General features: G+C 44.2%; 1 protein-coding gene across 13 annotated transcripts in view; it reads left to right on the forward strand.

Moving 5' to 3' along the window:
- The window catches only part of fryl (furry homolog, like), a 107,265-nt gene that overhangs the window by 26,513 nt on the left and 66,928 nt on the right, over positions 1-13,824 (forward strand). For all 13 annotated transcript variants that reach the window (XM_080769814.1, XM_080769813.1, XM_080769819.1 and 10 more), the window contains 2 exons: positions 10,907-11,115; positions 11,988-12,041. In XM_080769814.1, the coding sequence (XP_080625940.1) occupies positions 10,996-11,115; positions 11,988-12,041 (174 nt within the window). In that variant the 5' untranslated portion in view covers positions 10,907-10,995. The remainder of the gene's footprint in view (positions 1-10,906; positions 11,116-11,987; positions 12,042-13,824) is intronic.

Here is a 13,824-nt window from a genome sequence, read left to right on the forward strand (position 1 = left end):
CGGCTCGATATGTGCAGATCTAGGTGATGATCCAGTCTTCTCCATGTATGGCTATCCAGGGTTTGATGAGATCAGTGTTATGATCTTCATGTATGGAGACGGCCATATATGGAGCGTGTCACAAGGCGTGATGGACTGACGCCCATACAGTATATGGAGGTGTGACCTGACTGACGGACGGGTTTTGCAGCTTTTCATAGTAATCTGCGACCTATGGTCGCTAATGATAATAATCATCTTTATTTTCCGAAGGATATTAGTCTGCACAGTTCTGTTCAAACACCCACATCAAAACACCAAGACAATACAAAAACATGAGGTCCCCACTGTATACAGCACCATCCTATCGGCGGGGCAGTTTTTTTTAATGCCGCGATGGGGACAAAACCCCCTCTAAAACGGACCTTTTTCCACGCCATAGTTCTGTATCTTTGTCCAGATGGCATGAGGTTAAAAAAGCGATACAGAGGATTGGTGTCATTTGATATTGAAAGTGCTAACCTTGTGATGGCCTTATTGTTCATATGTTCATATATATGAAGTAATTAGACGCATTTTCTAATTTGTTAACCGCTTAGTGTATGTATATTTTTTTTAAATGGAAAATAAATGTTTTGTTCTTGTTGTCTGTCCGCTAAGAGATTGTTTTGTTTTGAAGCTCTGCCCATGTGACCCTTCCACTTTTCATGCAATCACCTTAACAAAATACTCACTGGTTTGTAATGCAAAGTCTAATAGCAACCCATCACTGCCAAGTTAATTAGACCAAGCCCAGGCAAAGCACATAATCATCATATACGTGTATCATTCTTTGAGACAAACATTTTATCAGAAATTAAATGCGGGTGATTGATTGATCATTGACAGACGACCAAACAATTTGAACAGTCTTATTGCAATAGCAAAGTTTTACCATCCATTATTACAGATTTGGAAGAATTCCATGCCCACACATACTGTATTTGTGCACAAATATGTGGACAACTGGCACACAACTTTGTGCGCCAGTTCAGGTGGCCAAGTCATACACCGTATGTGTTGTATGTGGAAGTGCCGTTCACGCCTGTGCTTTGTCGCGTGATACGTCACTGTCTTTACCTCTGCATCTTCAACCCAGCGTTGTGGGGTCTGCGACTACTGGCCAATCACAGCACGGCTTTCCTACACCCAGCTTTTGCAGTTCTCTCGCTCGGTGAAAGTGTGAAAGCTTAAGATCTAACCTTAGATTAGATCTTACCTAAGATCTAAGGGTTACAATCTTTGGACAAAATGTACTGTGTGTGTGTCTCACTCAGACACACAATATTCACAGAGAAACGACAACAACACGGACTGCGCGGCATTAGATGTGAGCGTGCCGCAGGCGTGTGAGATTTTAGTTACTAAAAGAGTACAATTGCAGAATGATCTGTCCCTGATACTAACACTGAGGCTATGCCAGTCTGCCAACACTGCTGACAGAAAGCTTATCAATGAAGGATTTTCATTGATGATATTCCCACCTCACCTCAAGAGGCCGATTCTTAAAAAATGGCTTCTGAATCCTAAAAGTTTTCTGAAAAACCTATGTTTCTATGTCAGTGGTGCTCAACCTTTTTCATGTCAAGGATCCCCAGAATTATCTGTAATTGGCCGCGGACCCTCATCTTAAAAGATGGTGTTCCAGGGATCCCCCAGAGGCAAACATTGGACTTAAAAACGTTTGCTCTGAAAGAATATATATTCAAAGATTTGGGCCGCTATTTTTCAAAACTAGCACAGCTACAAGCTCGTAGCACGGCACAGTGTGCCGTGCTATGAGTTTGTAGATCTGCTATTTTTCACAACATAATGCTTAAAACACCAAAGAAGGTTCCCGTCCAGAATGGGTTGTCATCTTTTAGTGCACTGAAACTCTGTTGACATGGCAATAAAGTCTTTAATCTTGAACAGCTGGGATGGCATTATTTAACACTTGCTTGATGTGAACTCCTATGATGTGAAAGCTGAAAGGCTGTACACCCATCCTTAGAATATTGTGAAATTATAAGAAAATAACCACTTTGTTGTAGAGAATCACCTCATAATGGGATTTCCATAGGAGTATATGAACGACGTCGTTGCTGAGGTACAATTACCTAATAGGCACTATTTAATTAAACGATAACTAAAGGCCTATAATTGCAAAATACTTTGCATCAGCGTTCAATAAGATTACACTCAAATGGGATAACTCCCCTAAGTGGATCTCTAGTCTAAACCAGTATTCAGACTGAGAGTAAACCTGGAATCGGCTACTAACACTCTTGTATTGTTCTGTCACAAATGGTTATTTCATCCATATATATTTCTTTACTTTGGCAAACTACCGACGACCGTTTCTAACCCCAACATACAGTTCTCCCTAAAACATTTGTGCTTTCTCTTTACATTTTTGAGTGGTGCAACAAGGAACAGCAATGTCTGTGTTCACCTATCTATGTGACGTTAATGAGCACCTGAGTGGTGACCACTCGGTTCACACGGGTGTGATTTTTTTTGTGTGCCTAGAATGACTTGACAAAATAGGCCAGCGTTGCAGTGGTTAATCTAAAAACGTCATGGATGCAGCGAGCAGTGAACCATTTGCATATCTCTTGAATTCAATTTCATTTGAAAATATACCACTGTGGTTAATAGTGTTTTTGTTTGTTCTATATTTATTTGCAATGGCATTGACATTCCCAGTGTCTGTTCATTTTGTGGTGCTGTAAAGTTGGCTACTTGCTGTTGCAGTAGAACAAGCAACCGTTGGGTAAACAGCTTATTTTTTTGCCCCCTTTTCTCTAATTAATGGCCCCTTAGCCCCCCGCCCCTATCCTGTGCTGGTTGCCAGTTCCTCTGCTTTAGGCCTCTCAAACAAAGGGCTAAGGCCTAGTTTCAGCGACTGTCTCTATGCCGTGAAATCAAGAGGGTTTTATTTAACTCTTTGAGTGTAAGAACAGTTCACTTCTTACACTTTCTTGAGTTAAATGAACACTCCGGATTGAGGATTCTGCTGTGTATCCTGGCTTGCCACAACTTTCCTCCACCCGTTGTCTCAGCATCACGCTCTTTCATTTTGCTTGGCACATTTTTAGATGTTCGAGAATCCGCCTAAATGCCTGTGCAAAAGCACATCAATTACACTTTTTTGACTTGTTTTGCACAAGAAGTGTCACAGTATAATCACACGCACGTTATGCATGAAGGTCCTGGGGCTGAAGCCTGTGTTTTCATGTGGGCTTGTTGCTCGGAGCCTGTGTTGTCGGCTTCATTTGTCAGTTTTGTTTCACCTTGTATCTCCTGGGCTTGGCACATTAACCTGGAAGTGTCGAGTCGACCAGTAGTAACTCGTTGAAGTGTTCACATGTTAAGACACTGACAGAATTGGCATTGCCACACAGTGCACTCTAGCCGTCTAACCTTTACTCACTTTAAAGCACTAGAAGTGAATGAAAATGCATGCATCCAACTCTGCATACCAACTGTTTGTGTGCGTGTGTACACCATTGTTGCTGGTTGTTCTGAGAGCGGAAGTTAGCAGGCCTTGGGGAGGGCTCTATTTTTACTGTGACGAGGTGGAGCCACTGCTCTACGAGTTGTGTAATCCGACTGGGTTCTGTGTTTCTGGATGGGTGGTGTCTCCGAGTCTGGGGGGTCTCACATGCTTGGCTGCATGATAAGCCTGTACCTTTACATTAGAAGAGATCAGTAATGCTTTACAACCCCTAGACTCCTTGTGTCACTGTCAAAAATACAATCTACATGCGTTGAGAGCTTGGATCAGCTAAGTCTTTTTATTTTCTTTGCAGCAAATGGTCCAGAATTCCAGGAATCAAACCGAAGGCTCGCTGTCAGGCAGTCGAGCCCATGTATTTTGCGCCCTAACCACTCTAGCTATGAGGTAGCCCCTTTGAGGATAAATGAAGCCATAGAAATGCCAGTGTTCTCATATGCAGTATGTTTCAATGCAGAGATGGGCATTCAGTTTGGAAGGCCTGCAAAGGTTACAGCTGTACTCTTCGAGTGCTCACCTGCAGTACCTGATGTTTGTGTACTTCCCCAAACCACTCTTTTTTTGTTCCGTTCTGTGTGCTATATATTTGAGCCGTGGATTGATAATTCTTTGCATGCTGTATTTTCTGTGCTGTACTCTGCAGTTGCCAAATATTCAGGACAGACTTGCCCCTTGGGAAATTATGTTTTGAGAACTATGGGTGCCCGCTAGCCAAGTGGTCCGGGCGCATGCCCCATTAGGCTTTGTCCTGACAGCACGTCGTGTGATCGAGTCCCGTTCATGTCATGACGACCGTTGCTGCATGTCTCTCCCCTTCTCTCTCTCTCCCTCTTTCCTGTCCATCTTCACTAGATACTATCAATAAAGGCAGAAAAGCCAAAAACAAATCTTTAGACAAATCTGGAGAACTATCACCCCTAATCCATTCAATCCAGGAAAGCATCTGTCATTTTAGATTATATTAGCTATAATGTAGCCTCTTTTGGGTGGAAACCTCATATGTCCAAAACAATTACTTTTCAGGGTTCAAAACGACAAGCTCAAACTGCGTTGCTTTGCGCCGCAAATCGAGCTGGAAGAACTGCAGCATGCTTTTGTGATGCTGTAGTATGGTAGGGTGGTAATTTATGAAAAAAATATGAATATATGGTTTCTACCTGCAGCTATCATATATAGGAACATAACATTTTTCAGAAGATTTAGAAGGCATTTTTAGAATCACCCTCGGGTGTAAATGGGTTAAGCTATTGATTGATTGAATACTTTATTGGCCGAAATGTAAACGGTACAGAGTACAGTCAAATCACGTAGTCCAAAAGGATATCACGGTCAACGACAAAGTCCTTGCGGTCTATAATAAATGTGTACTCCTAGTGCTTCATTGTTTTGAAGCGAAGACATATGTAGCAAGCACTCTTGTTTGAGACCCTGTGTGGTGAGTAAGCATGCCTAGTCATTGCACCGCTGGCAGCAGTCAGTCACACAGCTACTGGATGTCACTTTTCATGTTCCTATTTCATGCCACAAAGCTACTTCCTGGTGCGTCGGGTTGCCGATGATGGGCCTGCAGCTTTTCCTGAAAATCCCCAGGGAGAGAAATTCAGCTATGGGTTAAAAAGCCTGTTTAGCTGACGTCAGTCCCAGAAAGGGGTTGGGACATTATTTCTGCTTTTGCATTGCGAATGAGGAATGAAGCATGAGCTGTGAGTGTGTCCCCCAGCCAGCCGGCCACCCAGTATGAGGGTTGTCTCTATAGCCTCCAAGGTTTTTAGACCAGTTGCTCAGATTTGTGCAACGAGGTCAGTTTAGGGAGGGAAGGGTCGGTTTTTGGCACGTCACAAATGACTCCCCATTGAGAGAGAGCAAGATAGAGAGAAAGGCAGAGCAATGCAGGGACTTGGCCAGGGAAAAGATGCCTTGCATTTTTTCCCCCTCGCTGTGTTGTTGAGTGGAAAAATACAAACAATGTTCCTTTCCTGCGACCCGCTCTTGTCCGTCTGTCTGTCGGTCTGTCTGTCTGTCTGTCTGGCTTTCTGTCTCACTCCTGTCTCTCTACTTCTGTACCCACGGCCCTAGACAGGAGTGAGAGAGACAGCCGGAGAGGGAGAGAAGGAAGAAGGGTGGTGGGGGTAGAGCAGGGCATCACGGAGTAGTGATTGGCCGTGGCGAGCTGGCTATGTGACATAGCTATGTGACATCACTGGGTGGGCAGCTGGGGCGTGTTGAGGGGGTGTTTGGGGCGAGGGGGGGTGTTGGTGAAACACAGTAAACAAAGAGGCAAATGTCTGAAAGGCTCACTGTGCATCTGAACAGCGTTTTCCACTACGCAATAACAGTCACTCCCCATTAGTCTGCCCCCTGACCACTCCACACCCCTCACCCCTCTTACTATATTCTGTAACACTCACACTGTGTGCCCCCTGCCGCCCCCCCCTTTTATTTTTTTACTATAAAACATTTTCCTTGTTTGATTAATTGCTCAAATTTTTTTTTGTGTTTGTGTCATGACTTTACTTCAGTAGTACATACCGGTAACTGTGGCGATAAACCGGAACAAGAAAAAAGATTGTGCTTCCGCACCGCAAATAAAGACATGAGCCAGTATGAATGAGGCATAAATTAATTGGATACTTTGGTACAAAATATTAGTATTCACATCTTTTATTATTATTTATTGGTCACTGTGCCAGTATGTGAAGGCCTAAAACACTGTCTGTTTTAGGTGTACGACATGACATCATGACATCAAAGTATATCAGGTTTAGCACTCACACAGGGATGCCAATTAATGCAAGTCCACACCACACTCGGAGGATCGGTAGGCCCCGTTCATGACGTCAAAATTGTAATAATTAACTATTTTTCCTTTTTTTGTTATTGTGTATTATCGGACTTCAAAGCATGAACAGCATACAGCACATCCAAGTAGAAAAATACACAACAATTTTTTTACTTTGTCTTGAAATGACTGTAGTGTAAGGTATAACGGGGAGGCAGCATAGGATATACTGTACAATGATGCAATCGCAACTCTCAGTGCTGCTAGTGCAGAGAGTGCACACATACGGGAAGTGGGAACAATTACAAACAAACAACGCAGGTGACATGACATGACATGACATGACGGGTCAAGTACCTGCAGTGATTATTAGCTGCTACCAACTAGTGGTACAGTAAGTGGATGTACAGGATGAGGCTGAATAATTGACGAGGCTGATTGGAAGGCTGCGATGCAATTCAATATTACTACAACTACAACAACTACAACAACAACATAAAAATCAATTGAAACACATGTATAAGACTGCCACTGACCACACTTTATCTTTAACTTCTCACTTCCTGCTTAGCTTCGTTATATATATACTGTAGGTTGTACAGTGAAATCCTGCATAACTTGCTTTCAAGTTTAAAAACGTGGTTCCACTTTTAAATGTGGCTTAGTTTGCATATTTCCAGACACATCTTTATTCACCTCCACAGTTATGTAACCATAATCATTGTTAGACCCTTGGTGTTTTGCTCAAAGTCGGTTGCTGGGTGTGAACAGCTTTCCTCATTATTTCTTTTATTTTTTTTATACTGTGGTTCAGCTGCAGCACCTCGCTATTTTCTGGAGCATGCAGAGGTGTTGCTCTTGACAACCAGGAAGCAACAGAATCAGGGTTGTTACTGGGGAGAGCTGAGGCCAAGGGTCGTTTTGGGCTGACTGAGAACAGACCAAGCCCCCAGTGAGGCTCTCCAGCATTGAAGCACTCGGCCCTAGTGGTTGGAGCGTGAACTGCAGGCGGACCCGTGGATTTATGACGAGGAAACCGTGTGCAGCTGGGGTTTAACATTGAGCGCTCGGTTGCACTTCCGCATTTGACCACCAAAATTTGGTGGTCAAATGCGGAAGTAGACGGTTCTTCTGGGTGCTTCAAAACGCCACTGAGCAACTTCCACTGAAATGAATAGCGGCGGGCCGGGGCTAAGGCTCAGGTTCAGTCTATCCTTTTATTACTCTGTGGAACAGACATACTGAACTGGTGCAGAATGCTTTCCTCCTGCTCTCTTATGGTTCTGTAAACCCAGAACCTTCCAGAACACAGTGACACTTTGACTTTACAGAAGATATTCTGTTTACATTTGTATTATATTAATATATTATTATTATAATAGTCATGTCTCTCAGCTAAGAGGTCCCAGTGGGGGCCCCTGCTCTCTCAGCTAAGAGGTCCTAGTGGGGCCCCTGCTCTCTCAGCTAAGAGGTCCTAGTGGGGGCCCCTGCTCTCTCAGCTAAGAGGTCCTAGTGGGGGCCCCTGCTCTCTCAGCTAAGAGGTCCTAGTGGGGGCCTCTCTCAGCTAAGAGGTCTTTGGCCTGAAAGACCCTGTTCTAAACTGAATGTGTGGTCCAGAGACCTGCAGGGTCCTCAGCCTAATGGCATTTAATGTTTGTGTTGGCACCATTTGTTTACATCGCCATTACATCACCTAATCTAGATTAGGTAATTTCTACGCTAGATGTAGCAACTAGCAAGCTATATATTTGCTACACTATCAGAGTTAAATTACCTCTGAGTTCTTTCCTGTGTAGATTAGGGACCCGGAGAAAAACATAGAATCTAATGCATATCGAACGGGGGGTTAAGAATCACATATTTGAAGAAATATCGGTGGGTTCTCCTGGTGACCCCTGCAAGAATGTGTTACAGGAAGCCTGTGTCAATATTGAGAGGTGCTGCTGTGCACATATACAGCTCTCGCCTCCAGCTGTGCGTGTGCGATTGTGTATGTTTGTGTGTGTGTGTGCGTGCGTGCAACTGCGTGTGCGTGCATGCGCCTGTCCCTCCCACTGGTGGGACTGGGGGTCACCTGTTCCCAATCTTGGGAACTTTTACATAACTGTGGAAGCGAGTCAGAGGGGGGCCTTTTGTTGATCACGTGGAGGCAGTGTTCCATCAGTGTTTTCAGGACAACCCCCAGCTCCAACAACACATTTCAAATTCCATGATTTCGGAATGTTCAAAAGTGAGACGACACGTTTTTGCTCCGAAACTTAATTTGTTGTTGGGGTGGGGGGGGGGGGGGAGGGGGGAGGAGGCTGACTGATGGCCGCCCTACTATTAGATTATGGTGTAATACATTCACCCCCACGGTGTGTTATCGCTGTATTGCAATATTGCAGTAACCGCCCTGCCCATGTTGGAGGAATGGACTCTTGAGTATGCAATATACTGGAACCAGAGGCATTTGTTTACATTTGTATCATGCAAATAAATAAATGTGAATCAGAGTTGAGCAACCAAAATGGAGAGGTAAAGTGGTAGCTCAGTAGTCTTGTGGTTAGTGTCCGCCTTGAGACTGGGAGGTTGTGGTTCGATCCCCGGACGGGTCATACCAAAGACTAAAAATGAGACCCAGTGCCTCCCTGCTTGGCACTTGGATTGGGGTAAGTCCCTGCGACATACTAGCGTCATGTCCAGGATTGCGCCCTTATGCTAAGGAAAATAGGCTCCTGCCCCTATGGTCCTCATGGCTCTGCAAGGCTTAATACCTAAAGGGGGACCGTTGCACACTGGGTGGTGACTTTCACTTTTATTGATTGACTTATCTTATCAAAACTATGCCAGCCAGCCAAGGTCACCTAATGATATTTATTACCTTCATCAAGGAAGTGGGACGGTTGTGGTGTTTTGGGTCAAGTTTGGGTCAGAGTCACAATCAAGGTCAAGGTTCGTCTGATTGGTGAAATTATTCGAGAACGAATTGATGGGTTTTCATGAAGCTTGGAAACCGAAGAGATGATTAACTTAATCAAAAAGGTCCTAATCAACGGAAAGGTCAGAACTACATATCATATCTCAGGTTGAATGTAATACCTTCCTTGACAATTAGCCTAGCATGCAACAATCTTACTAGTTTGTTTTGTGTTACTAGATCCTTATGTCAGATTTATTATAATGAATTATTATAAATTATTATATGTGATGTATTTATGTGATGCGTTTTTGGCTTGTAGATCTGCTATTTTCAAACATTTTAGCATAAAGTCTACAACACCAAACTGTTGAGCTGGGAACAGCAGAGGCTCTGATTGTCTCGTTGATACGTAGGTATTTTTCAGCTGTAGTCTCAACATCAGTCCAAAAATGTCAATTTCAAGGCGTACATTTGTAGGCAGCTAGGCTATATGAAGAAGAGAGGCTGGATTGTCCACAACACAGTACACAGATATCATCTGTTGTTGTTAATATAGTCATGGCCTTTTGTAATGAAGGAATTTAGATGCACTGTCTCTGATTTGAGGACTGACTCTTTAATATTTCAGAAGGGCAACCATGTGGCAAAATTCATTTTTACTGCTTCCAAAATGATGATATATTTTGCTGAAGTCAAAGTTATGGTCAGTGAATGATGTTGGTGGTCTGGCAAGGGAAGTACCGCGTTGAAAGTTTCTGTACTGGTTTTTGTTAAAATAAGTGACATTTAGCTGATTATCCAGGCAACTGGGAGGACACATTTACTTGGACTGCAAACACATTTCAAAGCATTTGGGATTTTTTTGTGGCACATTGTGGTGTTATTGTTGGCTAGTCCGTCAACCACATAATGGCGATGTCTCCTGTTTGATTGCAACTAGAGACCTGTGAGACCTTTCTCTATACCGTCCTGAATCTGAATAAACCATTTAATCACGGGAATCCTAGTGTCCATTCTGGCCATGCCATGCCATAGCTGAGAATTCAGAGAAAATAACACTTTGTGGGCTCTATTTTAGGTATAGAGGGAGAGGAACAAGTACAGACCCCTGGGGGAGTATATAGGGTTTAAGAGGATGATCGATGGAAACCTTTGTATCCAGAAAAGGTTTTATTTTTTTTATATATAATAAGACACTTTGTCTTCCTGAAAATTTGGCAGCCTCTGTTGAATGGATATGTGGTCAGGGTGGCCCCTCCAGTGCTTGAGTATACAGTATGGGTTACGCATACTGTGTGTATAATATGTTGGACCAACAAGCGTATCGCCCATGCTGTCATGCATGCATGCGCTCTTGCCTCTTCATTGTATCTTATTTACTGTCAGATTTTGGGTCGTTGGGTGGGAGGGTTTGTGTTTGTCTTGTAAATTTGTTTTTTTCCCCCCAGAGAACTAGAAGGGTTCCTTTCTATCACGGACTATCTTATCCTGTGACAGTCACATTCCTTCAATAAAATAAAATTATGTTAAAATAGAAAGAGCCACGTTGTGAGCTTGTAGATCTGCAATATTATATTTCAAAAAATTTGATTAACACCCCTACTCCACACCTATACATTTAGTACTAAACATCCTTTGGGCTGATCACTCGTATCCTCTCTGATCTCCTTTAATATCTATCTATCTCTCTCTCTTTCCCCCCCCACAGCCTCGGCACCAGTGAGCACCAGCGTGAGTAGACGCCGAGCCCCCTCCTCCGTCACTCCCCTCTCGTGGGAGAAGCGAAACGCCGCCATCATGTCCAGCATCATCATCGACCCTGAGCTGAAGCCTGGGGAGTTCGTCATCAAAAGCCTTTTCGCCGAGTTTGCTGTGCTGGCCGAGAAGAAGATCGAGGTGGTGATGGCCGAACCGCTGGTGAGTAGAGAGAGACACACACACACACACACACACACACTTTTCCCTGTGTATCCACTTTAGTCTACTGTACACGTTGGTAGTAGAGTTGCTCAGAGCCTCTGCCTGAAGACCAAAAGCTTTATCTCCCCCAGCCAAAAGGGAATTCTCTCTTAGGCTAGCGGTTTATTGATTGAATAGTTTATTGAACATAAAGGTAAAAAACAGCAACAGAGTACAGTCAAGTCTCAGTCCCAAAGGGATAGCACCAAAAAAAGTCCTTGTGGTCTTGTTTCAATTTAGGCCCTATATAGCTTAAGTCAAGATGTTTGGCTTTAGTGCTTCTTCCCACGTGGGAGACCTGAGTTTGAATCGTCGGTGCTTCAGAATGACTTTCGCCAGAATTTGCACTTCGGGTTCATGGCTTACTGTAGTGACACAATGAACATGTCAGTGTCATTTTAATTGTGCGTGAATGTTACGTTGGGGGGGTATTATAACATCTGCTGGAAGCTGTGACACATCCTCACTTTTTTAGGCGGCTCTCCCTCCATTCAGTCATCTTTAGAGTTCTGGTCGGTTCTCTCATTCCACATCTACCTTTCTTTCCCTCCTTAATTTCCGTTTTAGCTGGGCTGCTGTGTTTGTCCAGCGGGGTGAGGTGTTGGCTGGATGTTGACGGAGGGGCCTATCTCACTGTCATATTCTGCGACATCGTCACCGCCAGCACTGTTCTCCCATTTCTCCTTGCCCTCCAGGCCGCCCGACACCACCGACATCACTGTGCTGTTATGAGAGGAATCCATTCTGCCCCATGACTAGCAACTGACCCTCTCCTCTCTCTGTCTGTCTGTCTATGTCTCCCTCTACCCACCCCACCCATTCACACATAGGAAAAGCCCCTGTCCCGATCCCTTCAGAGAGGGGAAGACGCACAATTTGATCAGGTGAGTCCAGCAGTAATAATTTAATGGAAAACTTCTTGTTTGTATCTTCTGACTTATACTTGCGTTGCATGCCAGAGTCACATGCTGAAAATTCCCGATCTACAAGCTCACAACGCATCGTGACGCGTTGTGAGATTGTACACGTTGCAGGTTTGGATAATTCCTCTATTCCTACTGTACCTCAAGTGTATGAACCCACCACAACCCCCATCCCCCCCCCCCCCCCCCCACACACACACACACACACACACACACACACCCCACCACCCCAACAACACCCAATCAATCCCCTACTCAATGGTCCATCTGTCTCTCATCTCTGACTGGTGCAGAACAATGGGGCCGCCCTGTCGCAGCAGTGCTTTGTTCAGCACAAACAAAAAAAAAAAAAAAAAAAAAGCCAACGAGGGTAGCGAGCTATAGATCCAGCTGCCTCCATTGTGAGCGAACGAGGCAGAAACAAGAGAGAGAGTGTGGGCAGAGAGAGAGAGAGAGAGAGAGAATGTGGAATCGCTGTGTCATCCTCAGCAGTAAATCAGCACCGGGTGCTGGAGTGTGTCGTCCTGGCGCCGTGAGGTCAGAGGGAGCACTTGCGTAACTCTAACTCACGCAGCATCCATCACCCTGCACCCACCAGAGCACTGTGCCGGCCCCTAAACACACACACAGTACGTACACACAGACCGCATGTTGGAGGTCGGTTCACCTCACATCGCCTGCAATGTGTGACCGGATGTCGGTGTCGCCATCTAAAGCCGATACGATGCTCGTTTCCTGTGTTCTCCTTTCGACCCTTTAGTCACATTCCATCAATTCCACATATGCTATAGCGTTTTATTGTCTATGTCGGGTGGAAACCTTTTCAGGAATCAAATAAAATGAATATATACTGTAGCAAAAGTATCTAAACACAAAAAACCCACAAAATGTTAGAATATGTAGTTTCTGCCCAACAGCAACGATCTATTTCACGGCTACTGTATATCATTCCTTAACTGCTTTTTATTGCTCCGCTTATCCCAGTACAAGTTAAAGCTGATTTATAATCGGGCCTCATCATGGATGCTATGAAAAGTGCTGATGAGATGTTTGGAGCGCCAGAAAAGCCCGGCAAGCGGGTGGTGCAGCGAGCGCCATTCAATAGGATATCAGGAGCACGCTGTGCTCGACATGTCATCCAACACCACACACACACACACACACACCCCAGGCCCAATCAATAGCTCCAGTATGTCACCCACTGGCCGGGGTCACCTCTGCTCTGCACCCTTTGGCTCTGCACCTTTCATGAACATCACAGCTGGGGAACATTCACACCGTGCTTGTGTTTCATATCATTCTTTGCTTAATGTTGTATATTTAATAACTGATATATAAGACCTGTTTATAACCGTGTCTGAAGGGAAAGCTTCGATGTTTTTTAGATGGCATGCCGTTCTTGACAGATGCTCGGTCTTTTGTTGACATGGTATCCTAGTTACTCCGAAGCACTAAATTGATCGTCTTTGCAGTCTACTGACCATTTATCCCATTATTTGTTGACTAGGGTCTAAATACCCCTGAAATAATAATATTCTAAATACCTAAGTTGTAATTGTAAGCAACATTGTTGCAAGATGTAATTAAAATATGATACATAATTCATTGTAACGCATACAGGGCCCTATTTGTTGTTTTGAGTGGCAGAACAGTTTTGGCCACACCTCCAGGTCTTACGTTATGTCATAAGACCTGGTACTTAAGACACACAAAATAGGGCCCACTGTATCATATTGGATAATTC

Source organism: Protomyctophum bolini, assembly GCF_963924005.1.
Source record: "Protomyctophum bolini genome assembly, chromosome: 8".
In the NCBI taxonomy this organism is placed as follows: Eukaryota; Metazoa; Chordata; class Actinopteri; order Myctophiformes; family Myctophidae; genus Protomyctophum; species Protomyctophum bolini.